The 16,406-nt window shown below is 36.1% G+C and overlaps 1 protein-coding gene across 1 annotated transcript; it reads left to right on the plus strand.

The window, feature by feature from the left end:
- The first annotated feature begins 73 nt into the window (after nt 1-73).
- Nucleotides 74-13,967, plus strand: tpmt.1 (thiopurine S-methyltransferase, tandem duplicate 1). Its single transcript, XM_007247888.3, has 9 exons — nt 74-176; nt 2,856-2,996; nt 3,914-4,006; nt 4,100-4,232; nt 8,599-8,651; nt 8,780-8,854; nt 10,512-10,597; nt 10,710-10,754; nt 13,690-13,967. The coding sequence occupies exons 2-9, from the start codon at nt 2,902-2,904 to the stop codon at nt 13,806-13,808; spliced, it is 699 nt and encodes a 232-aa protein (XP_007247950.2). The 5' UTR covers nt 74-176; nt 2,856-2,901; the 3' UTR covers nt 13,809-13,967.
- Nucleotides 13,968-16,406: the final 2,439 nt, after the last annotated feature.

Genomic DNA, 16,406 nt, shown 5'->3' on the forward strand with positions numbered 1-16,406 from the left:
TATAAAAATGCAGCTCAATAATACTAAATCCTCGTAAACGCTTTGTTCTAAAAAAGTGGGCGGGATCAACGGATGACGGTCAAGCAGATCAGCCAATGGCTGAGACGACTCCGCCCACTCTGTCCTCTGACCTGCTCTTCCTGTTTCTGAGGCTGTGCAGTCGGTGTTGTTTTGAGGTAAGACCAAAACTAACCTACAGCTCTCTCATATAATCATGTTTTTTATTCACAAATACAGACATAAATCATCAGAATTCGCAGATTAATATCACACATATGTCAGTGTATGGCTGAGTATAATCAGTAAGATTAATCAGTGCTCATTCATTCATTCAGAGCCACCACTGTAAGAAAAAATATGTTAGTAGTTTTAATGCTTGTGTTGTGTTTTTGTGATTTACTGTGTTTTATGTGATTTACTGTGTTATATTCAGCTCTGGAAAAAAAATAAGAGACCACTTCAGTTTCTGAATCAGTTTATCTGATTTTGCTGTTTATAGGTATATGTTTAAGTAAAATAAACATTGTTGTTTTATTTTATAAACTACAAACAACATTTTTCTTAAATTCCAAATAAAAATATTGCCATTTAGAGCATTTATTTGCAGACAATGAGAAATGGCTAAAATATCAAAAAAGATGCAGAGCTTTCAGACCTCAAATAATGCAAAGAAAACAAGTTCATATTCATAAAGTTTTAAGAGTTCAGAAATCAATATTTAATGGAATAACCCTGGTTTTTACTCACAGTTTTCATGCATCTTGGCATGTTCTCCTCCACCAGTCTTACGTACTGCTTTTGGATAACTTTATTCCACTCCTGCTGCAAAAAGTCAAGCAGTTTACCTTGGTTTGATGGCTTGTGATCATCCATATTCCTCTTGATTATATTCCAGAGGTTTTCAATTTAATAAAATTAAAGAAACGCATAATTTTTAAATGGACTCTGATTTTTTTTCCAGAGCTGTATAAAAAGCATTTTTGTATCGGTATAGTTTATGTATATTTCATCAGGTTTGCTGTTTGTCTATTACGTGAGTGTGAATGTGCTGAGTCATGATTGCTAGTTTGACTGGTTGCAGCTCACGTGTTTAAGCTATGAATGTCTATAAACCACTGTAATGTGTTACATAAGGAAGTTTGGGTTTAACCAGATGCTGCTGTACTGTTTAATAAGCTTAACCCAAAAGAGTCCATGGTGCTGTATGTGTCTCAGAGCCTTAAAAAGCTGTGTAAAGTTCCTTCTAGAACTCTGTCCTTTAAGAAGCTCCTAAACATTCTGAGAGCATCACTACAGGACAATGTGTAAATCCATCTGACCTTATTTAAAGAATGTAGGAGTGTTTAAAAACTGTATTATTTGTTTCCAATCATTTCTGTAAAAAAGGTAGCAATATGAGTTATAAAATTATTGTTTTGTTTAATTTATGTTACATCAGGATTTAACTTTAAAATATTTACAGTCATGTGCCCACAAATTAGGGCTGCAACTATTAGTTGATATAATCGACAGTGTCGATTATTTAAATTTGTAGAATACAACGACTAATCGTGCTGGGGACAGAAACGCAATGGGAGATTGGTAAATGGTTCACTCACTCAGTTTATACTCAACTTAGTCTGTCTCTCTAAAAGTGCCCAAACACAACAGATCTAGACATTTAAATGTCTTTTACATCTCATAATCAGCTGTTTCTATCTTTTTATAGAGTTAATCTCAGAAATTATAGTTGACTAATTGACTAATCGAAAAAATAATCATCAGATTAGTCGACTACCAAAATAATCTTCAGTTGCAACCATACCACAAATAAGAAAAAAAATTGAGTAAACATAGAATTTGGCATCAATATTCAGAAATAGGCCTGGGCTCTTTGGGTTAGTAAGATTCTTTTAAAAGGTAAAATTGCAAAGATACAAATTACATTTCCTAAACGCAATAGTTGATGTAGAAAAAAAAATTCAAAAATGTTCATACAGTCCACTCAATCTATACAGGAAACTAAGTTGCATTTTTGTGACGTCAAAAAATATGTTTTCTTATCTATGTCTGCCTGTTCATGCAGACACTATAACTAAATATGACAAAAGTATTGGGACAGCTGTTCATGTGTTGTTTTGTTCATTTATATATATATATATATTTTTTTTTATCAGAAACAGATTTGCTGCTTTTGTTGGAGTAACTGTCTCAATGCTTTCTACTAGATTTTGGAGCATTGCTGTGAGGATTTGATTGCATTCAGTGACAGGAGTGTTTGTGAAATCAGAATGTTGGACAAAACAACCCTAACTCTTCCCAAATGTATTGGATTCGCAGCTTGTCTGTGTACTTTGGTATGCAGACATATCACAATACGCAGATCAGACAATCAGTAATACTGTTGACATCCAACCATCTGTGTCTCACCGCTATCAGAGGCACACAGCCAATCAGCTCTCCCTCCTGCCCTGACTCTAAACCCATACATCACCCAGTGCCCCTCCCAAACCAGCTCTTCCATATATTTAGCCTTTTTTAAATTGGAGCTGAGGGTGGAGTCAGCAAAAATCAGGGGGTTTAAAGTAGGTAAATGCATTCATTACAAGAGGTCTCCAAAAGCATTAGACACGTATGAATATAACAATAAATGTTATGTATATTTGGTGTTGAGCTGTAGGCAAAATACAGCTGAGAAAATCTCACATAAAGTTGGTCGTTAGTTTGTAAATAAGTTTATATACTACTTTAATTACAGAGGTTTTAGGAAACTAGCAGTAGAATCACTGCATAATTCTTATGGATAGAGAGAGATTGGATCTTGGATGTGAGCAATTTGTGACAACCAGCAGCTCATTCTTTTCACTTCTCTTCAGCTGGAGACTGGTGCACTCAGGTATTCATCTGAGACTTGCTGGTGAGATGGCAGCCCAGGCAGACAGAGTGATGGCGCTGGGAGAGTGGGAAGGCAGGTGGAATGAAGGGAGGACTGGATTCCATCAGGCTCACATTCACAGGCGAGTGGCTGCTTTGGTATTTAATCATTTCATCCCACAGAAATGTCTTAAATAATTAACCCTGATAAAACCTCAGGTCGGTAGCAACAACCCTCAAACTCCTCTACACAGCAAAAAAATAATTAAATTGTGACAATTGGTTTGAAATAGATGAATTATATTGAAACAATTCTTACTTAAAGATAACAGCAGATTGAGCAGCTGTCATATTTTTTACTTTAGCATACTATAACTGTCAGGCAAAATCCTTGCTTGTGTTCTAAATCTAAATGGGAATGTACGGAAGAAGCAACTTTCAATTTAAAGATTTTATTCTGAGCATTTCTATTTTATTATAAGCATTGCAGTAATGTCCGGTAATGGTGCCTTAAGGACATTGGATTGTGGGCTAAACACTGTGGTTAAAACATAACTCTGGATAAGTCTCATAACTGGATTGCACTGACTGGATTGTCTTATCCTTGTTCTATTCCATAGATGTTGCATAACATCCATGTTTAAACTCTAGTAAATGTCTATAGCTAGTATTAGAGTAGCATCATGTAGAGTTAATAATAGTGTTTCTGGTAGTATCAGGGATCAGAGTATCCTGAGTATTGGGGACTGTTGCTACTAGTGTTGTATGATCTGAGTGAGTGACTAAGCAATTTTGCAAGTCATTCTGAATCAGAGAATCTGCTAAATGCCAGAAATGTAAATGAAAATATGCCTGGATCAGCCTGATCATAAGACACTGGATCTGATCAAGATATTCCTAATAGTTTCATTTTAGCTGCAAATGGTCCCTGGCTAAAACTGTAAAAATAATAATTATAAGAAGGTACTATTTTTTGTAAGTACTTGCAGTTGTATATCTTTAGAACAGATAAGAATGATGTATATCTTTGTTGATCTCTCTGCTTGTCCTCTTTCTTCAGATTGCTGGAGGGGAACATTGACAAAATTTTGTGTGGGCGACAGAAAGTTCGGTTCTTCTTCCCTCTCTGTGGTAAAGCTGTAGACATGAAATGGTTGGTGATGCATGTTTTTCCTAGTTAATGCTCACTATAAGATTTCACTGGGGGTACGTGCTGTTTTTATATGCTGTTGAACTTGTATTTCAGGCTGGCTGACATGGGTCATGAAATTGTTGGAGTGGAGATTTCAGAGACAGGAATAAAGCAGTTCTTTGAAGAGCAGGGTCTAGAGTACAAAGAAGAGCCAGTGGCAGCTATACCTGAAGCCAAAGTGTATAAGGTACGTACGCATTAGTTTATTCTCAAGATCTCCAAATCATCATGTCAGTCTATATATACAGGTAAAAGTATTAAGGCACATTGTTGTTTCTGAAATCAAGGGTATTAAAAGGCATTTTATCCTGCTTTTGTTGGGGTAACCGACTCTACTGTCCATGAAAGGCTTTCTACAAGGCTAATTACCCAACCCACTCATTAGGACTCCCCCCTGTCACTAGTGATGCCTCAATACCAGGAGGGTAAAGACTAGCACATTCCTCCTGTGATACATGTGAAGTCAGCCACCGCCTCTTTCTGAACTGTTGCTGATGCTGCATTGTAGGGATGTGGGGAGAGAGCACCATCCCAGAGAGAGCAAGGCCAATTGTGCTCTCTCAGGGCTCTTTCAACTGATGGCAAGCTGCATGAATGGGATTCGAACCCTTTTCATAGATTTTATTAGGAGCATTGCTGCGGGGAGCTCAAAATCATTGCATTCAGTGATGAGACCACCCCACCTAATCCCCAACTTTACTTCTCATCCCAGAAGATTTGGATGGATCACCATCATTCTACAGATCACAGTTCCACTTGTCAACAGCTTAATCCTGGGGGGCTTCACATATACCCCTCTTGCCTACTCCATAGTTTATCAGATCCAGAGAGTCCAATTCTATTAAAAGTACATATCTACAGGCACTGCATAAGCTGTGTGTGTGCATTTGCACATCTCAGCCAAAAATGTGTGCAGCTTAATATGGATAAATGCATTTATTAGAAGGGGCGTCCACAAACATTTGGACTTTTAGTGGATTTAGAATACTCTTAGCATTGCTCGAATGTAGCACACTCTGTGCTGATGGATAGACTCCTCTTATGTGGAAGATTGGTGGTTCTCCAGCTTTCATCTCCTCTGCCCTGGGTCATCTGTCAGACTCAATACAAATTCAAGTACGGCTCCATATTTTAATAAAAGCTTCACAGGAAAGATTCAAGAGGGAAGTAAGTGTAGTAAATTTTAGATAGCACAGAACCACAAACCTACAAAACCTTTTAGAGGTACTTTACATCCTTCTGAGTTCAGTGCCTCCTGTCACATGGAGGATTTAAAAAAAATCAGACCTCCAGCACACTGTCAGAGTCAGGCCTCAAAACTCTCAGAACTAAGAGCAGTCCTTAAAAAAGCTACAGTAGTAGAGGTTTTATTAGTAGTAGCAGTGGTGTTAAACATGTCAGTGGTTACTTAATGTGTAGCACTCTGGCTTAATTATCACAGGGCTGTGGGGTTACTGGTTTATTAAGCTGCCCTTTATTGGCCCTTCAGCAAGGGACAAAACTCGCTTTTACTGTAAAAAAAAAATGTATATATATCAGATCTGTTTTTGTAGCAGCTCAAGCTGAGGTCCAGATAGTTAACTACAACTGCAGATTGTAGCCAGAGCTCCAGTGGAATGGTTTAGATCAAATAATATTAATGTGTTAGAATGGCCCAGTCCTGACCTTAATACCACTGAGCTTTTGTGACAAGACATGACAATTGCTGTTAACAGATGCTCTGTATCCAACCTGGCTGAGCTTGAGCTGTTTTATAAAGAAGAATGGACCAAAATCTCAGTCTTTAGATATACAAAGCTGGTAAAGATTGCAATCGTAATTGCAGCAAAAGGTTACTCTACTCAGTATAGATATAGGGTTGATGAATACTTTTGCACGTCACACTTCAGATTTTTTTTATTACCATTTTCAAAACCAAGTATCATTTTTATTCATTCACAATTATGTGCTACTTTGTGTTGGTCTATCACTTAAAATCTCAAAAAAAAAAATAAATAAAGTTTGATGTTGTAGGGTGACAAAAGTTCAAGTCGCACTTAAAATCCTTTAATTTTCAAGCTTTACGCCACCCAGCAGCGAGACCTGCTGAATTAGAAGGAAAATATGGCGACACCCCTGTTCCAGCTTAGTGTTGCATAACGCTCCTTATAATCCAGTGCACCTTAGTGCGAAAAATACTGTATATGTATTGTTTCAGTACACTTTGGTGTTGGCAACATTAATGCGAAAAAAGTAAATTGAGATATTAAAACAAAACCACATGCTTTATATGTACTAGAATTTTTTAATAAAAAATGCTGTCTGCGATCAAATAAAAGAAAATAAAAGTATTTAAAAGTTTTACCAAGTAAACCAGATAAGAGAAAAAATATATTTATTTACAGAATCAGCAGCTCTATTTCGTGAGTCACTTCTCTAAAGTGACAGTGACAAAAACATGTGCTTCCCAGTACAGTGCTGGTGGAGCTCTTCATGCTGAGGGTTAAGTACTGTGTGTGGTACCAGTGAAGCACTGTGTACGGGCTTGGTTGCACCATGCTGTTGTTAAGTGCGGTGGGGGTTGCATCATGCTGTTGGGATGCTTGTCAGCAGCGAAGGCTGACAGTCATGACAAGTACCGACACCTCTTCCCAGCCTGCCTGACAGCTCGGTTCGTTTCGGAAAGATGAACAGCAATAACACAAACTACCTACAAAATTAATGTAGACTTTTACTTTTTTTAAAAGTCTGTAATTTAAAAACATCAGCAGGTACTGAGATAGAATTGATCCAGTCTGATGATTCATTCATTTGACGTTAAAATGCTGTCTGTCTGACATGGATCATAAAATTGTTTGCTTTATTTCTTTCTCTATAATCTCTATCTCTACGTTTCTGAAGAGCAGGTCTGCTAGATGATAGCAGATAGCAGATAGCAGATTTAACCCCCTTGCAAATTAGATTTTTTAGCAAATTTATTAGTGAAGTTGTAAATTTCAGCTGTTTGCAACAAACCAATAAAACAAGAACAATTTAAATAGCTCAACAAAAATAATGTAATAAGGACTTTTTTCTCAAATTCAACACAAAATTCCTTTTTTATGAAGACTACTGCTGTCATACAATTATTCAGGCCCATCACGATACGTGTTTTAGTGCTTCTGAAAGCATTCATAAAGAATCCTATTTCCCAATTTCTCTTTGTAATGTGATTACTACCTGAGTACCTCTGCTTGTCTGTTTGTAGTGACAGTTCTAGTCAGCAGTAGGATCTCACTTAGACTCCCATAATTCACTTTACTTATAGCCACATTCATACAGGTACAAGTATTACCCAGCTGGCTCCTCAGGCATCACTTCATGTACAATGTAAAGACTGCTGTCCCATGACTTTTGGAATGTCAGTGTTGAAAAATTTAATGAGCTAAAACTGTGAAATAGGACTAGAAGACATTGCTTTAAAATACCTTATATTTTGCTAAAATGTAAAATTTTGTTCAAATGTAAATCTGACAGTAATATTTTAATGTAGTTTTTCATTAAGAAAAGATTATTAGTAATGACTAGAAGATGGAAAACACATTCTTTTCAAGTTGCTTTTGTTTAGAGATGCAAAGTGTTTTGCACAGCAACAATTTTTATTTTTATTTTTTATATATTTGTTTCCACAGTTAGTTAACAAGATGTGCAGCGCATTTGAATGACAATATACAAAAATACTGTAGTATTGATCATTGTTTACAAAATACACAAACTAGGAAAAAAGAAGAGAAAAATGTTTTAGATACAGCTCCGAAAAAAAAATTAAGAGACCACTTCAGTTTCTGAATTAGTTTCTCTGATTTTGCTATTTATAGGTATATGTTTGAGTAAACAAATGAACATTGTTGTTTTATTCTATAAACTACGGATAAATTACTACTATCTATAAACATTTCTGCCAAATTCCAAATGAAATATTGTCATTTAGAGCATTTATTTGCAGAAAATAATATGCAGAGAAAATGCAGAGAAAACAGTTCTTATTCATAAAGTTTTAAGAGTTTAGAAATCAATATTTGTTTTTTAATCACAGTTTTCATGCATCTTGTTCTCCTCCACCAGTTTTTCACACTGCTTTTGGATAACTATATGCCACTCCTGGTGCAAAAATTCAAGCAGTTCAGCTTGTTTTGATGGCTTGTGATCATCCATCTTCCTCTTTTTGGTAAAATCAAAGAAACTCATCATTTTTAAGTGGTCTCTTATTTCTTTTTACAGAGCTGTAATTATATGAAAAAATAATCTAAAGTATATAAAGCATTTTTTAAATAAAAAAAAATGATAACTGATTTCTCCCAGAAGAGTGGAATAGTTAATGTATGGTTATTCGTTAGAGGGGCTGGATTGTGGCTGGTCCCAGGCTCAGTGATTACTCTCTATTATACAGATCAGTGGTCAGTGTTCTGGAAACTGCAACAATACCCACACTGAACAAAACATTTGCTTGGTGATGTAATTTGTCAGAGTGATGGCTGTTGTTGTGTGAGTTATGAGTCATGCTTACACAGCTAATGCACTTTCTGTGTTCACAGAGTTCCGACGGGAAGATCTCCATCTATCAGTGTGATTTATACAACTTCTCCAGGTACAGCTCTTACCTTCCAGCTCTAGGTTATGAAACATGTCTGAGACAATTAATGATCTCCCTCCTTCCCCTGCTTTTCTCTCTCTTTCCCTCTCTTTTTTCTCTCTTGCTTTTTTATCTCTCCACAGTGCAATAGAGGGGCAGTTTGGTGGGATTTGGGATAGAGGATCTCTGGTGGCCATAAACCCATGTGACAGGAGAAAGTAAGTCATATATCACATACAAAAAATCTTAGAGCCGCCCTAAACTGTAGGGTCAGACATACTCAACCATACATTTTATATTTAGTTAAGGTCTTAAGGCATTTTGCAGATGCTCTCATTAAGGCTTTGCAATGTGCATATGCTCAGTAGTCACATCCCAGGATAAGCAATGTCGTGTAAGCCAAATTACACTGTATACATCATGCTACAACTTGCTAGATACAGTACAAACTAAAAGTGTGGGAAGGGTAACATGAGTGAAATCTATTTTTTATTATCCTATAAATAAGTTCTCAACCTTGCTCACATGTCGACGCAAACTCTGCACATTCCTCCGCAACCCACGTCCTCATTTTTACTCTTTATCTCCCCTTTCTGAATCCACTTATCAAAGATCTCCCTCATCTCAAATAATAGCATGCTCATGGCATGTTCCAAATTGACAAACAGGAAAATCTGTATTTTTAAGACGTATCTACAAGAAGCCGATTATACAGGATCTGTCTGATATCATTAATTTTACACAGAGAGTAATATTAGTAGTATTATTGATCACTGGTTAAATCTGGTGATTTGAACTTTTTGTACAGCATCATTCATCCCTAGCTCTTACCCACAACATCTTACAAAAGTGATTCACTGTTTACTTAGAACATATCCTTGACTATTATAACATTTAGCAAGCAGTGTTAGATCACATGAGACTACTGTCCTTTATCATACATACTTAAAATTAAAGGCAACCCAACCTAAAATGATAAAGTACACTAAGCATGTTAGTGAGGAGGAGCAAAAACTAAACATCTTATACAATATTTAACCAACTCCTACAACTCATTTACTAATGTACTACTGTGTTTGAGGCTCAGATTAGTATCAGAATCAGATGCTCTATCACTTTAAGTTGGATTGACTTTACGTTTTTCTTTGTTTTTTTTTACAGTGTACTGTAATTCATTTCACCTCATATTTTGTTGTGATACAAGCTAAACTGTAATATCCCAGGCTTATAGGAGTTGATTATGTCAACATATTTGTTTGTTTCCTCACTTATATCCTTTTAGTGTTTTTGTTGTTGCTGGAAACTGATATAGATACATACACTGCCTGTTCAAAAAGAAGTCTTCACTTGGATTTAACTAAATGTAAATGATGTGGGGTTGATGCTGCAGTTGGTCTGCAGGTTTAGGTTCAGCAACAGTATGTGCTGAAAGAATGAGGTCAGCTGACTACCTGAATATACTGAATATAGACCAGGTTATTCCATCAATGGATTTTTTCTTCCCTGATGACACGGGTATATTCCAAGATGACAATGTCAGGATTCTTGGTGCTGGAATTGTGAAAGAGTGATTCAGGGAGCATGAGATCATCATTTTCACACATGGATTGTTCACCACAGAGTCCAGAGCTTAACCTCATTAAGAAGCTTTGGGATGTGCTGGAGAAAACTTTATGCAGAGGTCAGACGATCCAAAGAGATATTAGAATTCTTTTTGGCCAGGCAGTGTATTTCAGATCCATATTGGTATAGCATTAAAAAGGGCTTTCTTCATAACTTGGTCAATGTTTTACTGTGGTAGTATCAGGGCATTATAGTATTGTCTGACACGTTTGTTCACTTCATAACTGTTCATCCTCTGACTGTGTTATTGAGGTATGCCACTCTCATCACATCCTTAATGGATAAAGACTGCAGATACCTCCTGGATATATTTGAATACAACCCCGAACTCTATAAAGGTATAAAAACAACTTTTTTTTTTAGTTCAGACATTTATTTTGGAGTCTACTTAGCATGTAATATTGATGATTATATGCAATATGTTTACTTATATGCACCTTTACACAACAGGTCCACCATTTTTTGTGCCTGAAGATGAAGTAAAACAATTATATGGTGAGTTACCTTTTTATAAATGTGATATCTTTCTGACTTTCTATGTTGGTGAAGGTTTTGGATCTTTAAACATAAATTTATTAAACATAAAACATTTTAATACAAAAAGCACTTTGTAATGTTGCTAATTAAAACACTTCTGATGAGAGAATTCTGATGATCAAAGTTTAAATTTGCGATTATGCCACAGTCGTCCATAGCTGGCAAAAGCTGGGAAGCATAATTAAGTCTCCCAGTGTGGCCTTGTTCTCTTGTCCCATTTAAACATAAGACAATTGGTAGTTAGTGTTCTCCTCCAAGCGTGTTGAGCTGTACAATGCAGTAATGCAAACTCATGCCTTTAAAAATGACAGAAAATGAGTTAAAATCTTCTAAAGGATTAATAACATGTCATCTACAGTAAGTAAGACATAAGGATGCAGGTATTAGCTGTTCATGGTTGTTGAGTTAATATCTTCTCCAAAATTGCTTCAAGAATCGTTTTCAAACCTATGCTGTTCATTTTGAAGCCAAGCCACAGCATTTCTACTGGTTCAGGCCATTTTAAAACATTAAGTTTGTTTCTTTAAACTTATAAAGGCACGTGAAAAGACCCTTGTTGTCCAAAAGGTCAAACTTTGCACTAGTCTGTCCCCATAAGCGTTTATCTTAAAAGGCTAAGGGGTTGTCCAGGTGCCTGTCTGCAAATGCCAGATGTGCGCTTGCCAGATTGGTTTTTGGCTATCAGGTTTTTTTTGTTTTTTTTTTGTTACTGTCTTTTACATACAATGTTGTTAACCTAACTCAATGAACCTATTGAACCTCCACTCTTACTGTTGAAAAATGAGAATACATTTACTAGACAAACTGGATATTTAGTAGAAAAACTGCTTTGCCTTTGCACTGTAAACTCAATGATGGCAGTTGGAGACACACTTGGTCTAGGTGAAGAGTAAAAATCTCCCAAATGAGTCTGGTCTACTGCGCCGATTCTGATTGCAAGAAATGGCATAATGGAATTTTTTTTATTTCTTTAGAATAGAAAAGAACTGAACTATAACAACCTATGTTTTTTGGTTATCAGCTGCTCTCCTATGAACTCTGCTCTGCCTTTGCCCAGTTTTGCCTCTTTTTTACTGTTTCTTAAATACACTGTGTGAACAAACGTATTGAGACACCAGCCCAAACAATCTGAACTTACAGCTCTGGAAAAAATTAAGAGATCACTTCAGTTTCTGAATCAGTTTCTCTGATTTTGCTATTTATAGGTATATGTTTGAGTAAAATGAACATCAAAATGAACAACGTTTCTCCCAAATTTCAAATTTATAGCATTTATTTGCAAAAAATAAGAAATGGCTGAAATAACGAAAAGGATGCAGAGCTTTCAGACCTCAATAATGCAAAAAAAACAAGTTCATATTCATTACGTTTTAAGATTTCAGAAATCAATATTTGGTGGAATAACCCTGTTTTTTAATGACTGTTTTCATGCATTTTGGCATCATGTTCTCCTCCACCAGTCTTACACACTGCTTTTGGATGACTTTATTCCACTCCTGGTTTGATGGCTTGTAATCATCCATCTTCCTCTTGATTATATTCCAGAGGTTTTCAATGTGGTGAAATCAAGTGGTCTCTTATTGTTTTCCAGAGCTGTATATTGGAAAAAGTAGAAATGTAGTATATGAGAAGAAGTTTCTTGGCAGTTTAAAAAAAAAATTATCAAAGATATTTTAGGCTTCATGGATGATTTGCTGCTGCACACAGCGTTCTTTGAGTTCTCAGTTTGTAGATAATGGCTCTCTCTGTCACTGATGCACTAGAACAGGGATGTCTGGTCTTATCTGTAAAGGAACGGCATGGCTGCAGGTTTTCTTTCTAATCAGCACACAGTTTTCAGTCAGTTATTTGAAGACTGAGATGAGATCAGGTGAGCTCCAGCTTGTTGGGAATGATAACCTGGAGCCTAAGGCTGAGAAATGTATTGAAGGACTGAACTGATGTATTCTTTTTATGGCCCTTGCTCACTCAGAATTCACTGTGCATGTCCAGTACAATGGGGGGAAAAGAAAAAAATAAAATAAAACCACAGAATTTAAGAAAGAAATTAAGACTCTGAAGACTCTGATGCAGAGTTCAATTTAAAATGTTTTTGTGAAGAAATAGCACTTTAGTTTTACACCTCAGTGTCATCACTTGACATTTCGTGTATAACATAGCCTTAGTTTAGCTTTGACTGTTTCAAATGTATGATCAACAGGATACTGAGAAGGGCATTTTATAGGACAGTCCTACAGAGGATGCATCTTACCTCGATTCAGCTAAACATCCCATTTTCTATCTCGTGTTCTCCTACAAATTGTCTTTCGATCTCCAGCTTTCCCACAGTTCCTAGTTTTCTTTGTGATCATATTAACACATTTAATTTTGTCCTCTAGAAATAATTTTTAAAAGTTGATTCTGCTGAAACAGGAAAGGATTGAACTATGACAATAATGTTTTCTGCAGTAAATGGGACTCTTTCCTCACTCGGATTTGTCTTTTTGATGATAGTTTAGTGTGCTTGTAAAGACACTGTGGTGACTAGATTACTCTGATAATAAATGTAGGCATATTATATTCAGTAGGGCTGACTGTGTTCAATCAGCTGAATCTCATTACTGATTCCATTTGTTGCTAGAAGATCTAAAAAGATAATTACTTTTCCACATGGGTAATTTGCTTCTTGGATAATATTGTCCATTAAATAAGTAAAATAATGATTTTAGAGATGTGCTTGTGCGTGATAAGGTTCTCTTAGTCTAAAATGATGTTTAAAGATCTGCATCAATGCATTCAATGTGCCAAATACTGTAAGCCTTAACTGGGAAAATCGGGAAGGGGGTAAAAGCTTCACAGCACTGTACCGTGTATTTTGAACCGCACTGATCAATTGTGTCTTTCTTCCCACCAGGAGGCGCTTGTGACATTGAGCTCTTGCAGTCGGTGGATAGCTTTTCAGAGAGACATAAAGCATGGGGAATAGATTCACTGCTAGAGAAAGTGTTCCTGCTGACTCCGAAAGCCAACTGAGCGTAAAGGCTTTTATAGAACAGATGTAGCCACTGTTCTGCACACTTACACATAGCAGAATAGCAGAAATGATCAGAGAATCGTATCCATTTCATCTGCATGTAAGTGGATGTTTTTTTAAAGTGAACAAGTCCCAATAAAAAGCTATTTTAATATTTATTTGCATCTTCTTGTATGTGTATGTGTAAGCAATGCATTATAATTCCATATTCCAACAAGGTACCGTCATACAAATTCAAAAGTCTCCCTTCTACATACTGAATGAACTAAACAACAAAAGTTTCATCCAGTTAAAATGTTACATTCACTGCCCACATACTTATGTGTCCATTACGAGCAGAACATCCACCAGAGGGCAGTTAAGAATCAAAAGTTTATGACCACCACAGAGCAGCTATGATTATTCTCAGCACTGCAGTGACATGATGGTGGTGTTTTAGTATGTTTGTGCTGGTGTACTCTGTTTTAGCTATTATAGGTTTATGTTTGAGTAAAATGAACGTTGTTGTTTTATTCTATAAACTATGGACAACATTTCTCCCAAATTCCAAATACAAGTATTGTCATTTAGAACATTTATTTGCAGAAAATGAGAAATGACTGAAATAACAAAAAAAGATGCAGAGCTTTCAGACCTCAAATAATGCAAAGAAATCAAGTTAATATTCATAAAGTTTGAAGAGTTTAGAAATCAATATTTGGTGGAATAACCCTGGATTTTAATCACAGTTTTCATGCATCTTGGCATGTTCTCCTCCACCAGTCTTACACACTGCTTTTGGATAACCTTATGCCACATTCAAGCAGTTCAGCCTGGTTTGAAGACTTGTGACCATCCATGTTCCTCTTGATTATATATTCTGAATATGTTCAGTTTGGTAAAATCAAAGAAACTTATCATTTTTAAGTGCTCTCTATTTTTTTTTCAAAGCTGTATTTATTTTCCCCATGACTATACATTAGGATAGGGAGTGAATGAATGATTTTGGGTTTGAGGGAGTGTTGGTTCTGCATTTGAACACAAGATGGCAGTAGAGTGAAATAAAATAACTTCATCCTGTGTTATTCTAAAAAAAGGAAGAGTTCACCAAAAATCTAATTTGCTCTGTTTTCTTCTCTGTTCATCCAAACATATTTAATGAGCCAGTGCTCAGTGCTCCCATTGTGTTAAATGATCTGCCAATTGGCTGCTTAGTGATGCATTAGAGACAATTGTAAAAGAGGTGGTGACTGATTTTCCATGTATCAGAGGTCAAAAGTCACAAAAGTGGACACACATTATCATTAATATTTGTTCTTTATTTGTATTATTATTTACAACAGTGTAAATTAATATTAAAGACTTAAAAATATGAAAAAACTCACATGCAGTTAGATTATAGATGTACACAAACAACTGAATTAAAAACACAAAACATGAGGTTTAGGATGAGTTGGAGTGCAAAGTAAAGAAAAAGCATTTAACAAATGCTCCGCACCTCTAGAACTCCTTTAAGATAGTTGGAGAACTATTCCAGGTTTTAAGTCATGAAGCTGACTGGAAGAATCAGCCAAGACTGAGCAAAGTTGGCATCAAAGCAAAAGGTACTACTTTGAAGAATCTAAAGTACAAAACATATTTTGGCTTGTTTTAACACTTTTTGTTTACTTTATAATTGCATATGAGTGATTACATAGTTTTGATGTCTTCAATAATAACCTACAATTTAGAAAATAATAAAGAAAAAAGAAGGGGAGTGTTTTAACTTTTCATTGGTACTGTATATACACACAATTTTGACAAAAGTATCCACTTACCTGTATTGCGTTTGTTAATGTGAGGCTCGGGTGGAGCTGCTCGGCAAGGGAAACCCATTTCATGCAGTTTGCACGAGTTCACATCCAGTGCATGAGATAGATGGTGCACTGGATGCGAGAAGCACATGCATTTCTTTACTTTCTGTAAACCAGTGTTTGAGAGATGTGCACAAACCTAGAGAAAATAAACAAATAAACAAACCCCTCTGTTATTTTACACTGACAGAGCGAGTTGCTGTCGTTTCCAGTCTCTTCCACTGTGTTATAATATCACTGACAGTTGGCTGTGGAATATTTAGTAGTGAGTAGTGGAATTTCATGACTGGACTTCTTGCACAGGTGCTGCATCCTATCACTGTACCACAGTGTTGGAATTCACTGAGCTCCTGAGCTAGCTAATGTTTGTAGAAGCAGTCTGCATTCCTAAGTGCTTGGTTTAATTAAGTGGATGGGTGAGTAAATACTTAAATACTTCTGCGATGGATTGACACCTGTCCAGGGTATACTGCCATGAATAAATTAATATACAGTGGTGTGAAAAAGTGTTTTCACTCTTCCTGATTTTCAGATTTTTTGCATGTTTGTCACACTTAAATGTTTCGGAACATCAAACCAATTTAAATATTAGTCAAAGACAACACAGGTTAACACAAAATACTATTTTTAAATAAAGGTGTTTATTATTAAGGGAGAAAAAAATCCGATCCTACATGACCCTGTGTGAGAAAGTGATTGCCCCCTAAACCTAATAGCTGGTCGGGGCACCCTTAGCAGCAACAACTGCAACCAAGCATTTGCGAT

Source organism: Astyanax mexicanus, chromosome 3 (assembly GCF_023375975.1).
Source record: "Astyanax mexicanus isolate ESR-SI-001 chromosome 3, AstMex3_surface, whole genome shotgun sequence".
NCBI lineage: Eukaryota > Metazoa > Chordata > Actinopteri > Characiformes > Acestrorhamphidae > Astyanax > Astyanax mexicanus.

Excerpts from the sequence above, each read along its gene's own strand:
- tpmt.1 (XM_007247888.3), top strand. The coding sequence starts at position 2,902 with ATGGCAGCCCAGGCAGACAGAGTGATGGCGCTGGGAGAGTGGGAAGGC. Across the intron at positions 8,652-8,779 it reads GATTTATACAACTTCTCCAG|TGCAATAGAGGGGCAGTTTG; the intron begins GTACAGCTCTTA and ends ATCTCTCCACAG. Across the intron at positions 8,855-10,511 it reads AACCCATGTGACAGGAGAAA|GTATGCCACTCTCATCACAT; the intron begins GTAAGTCATATA and ends TGTGTTATTGAG.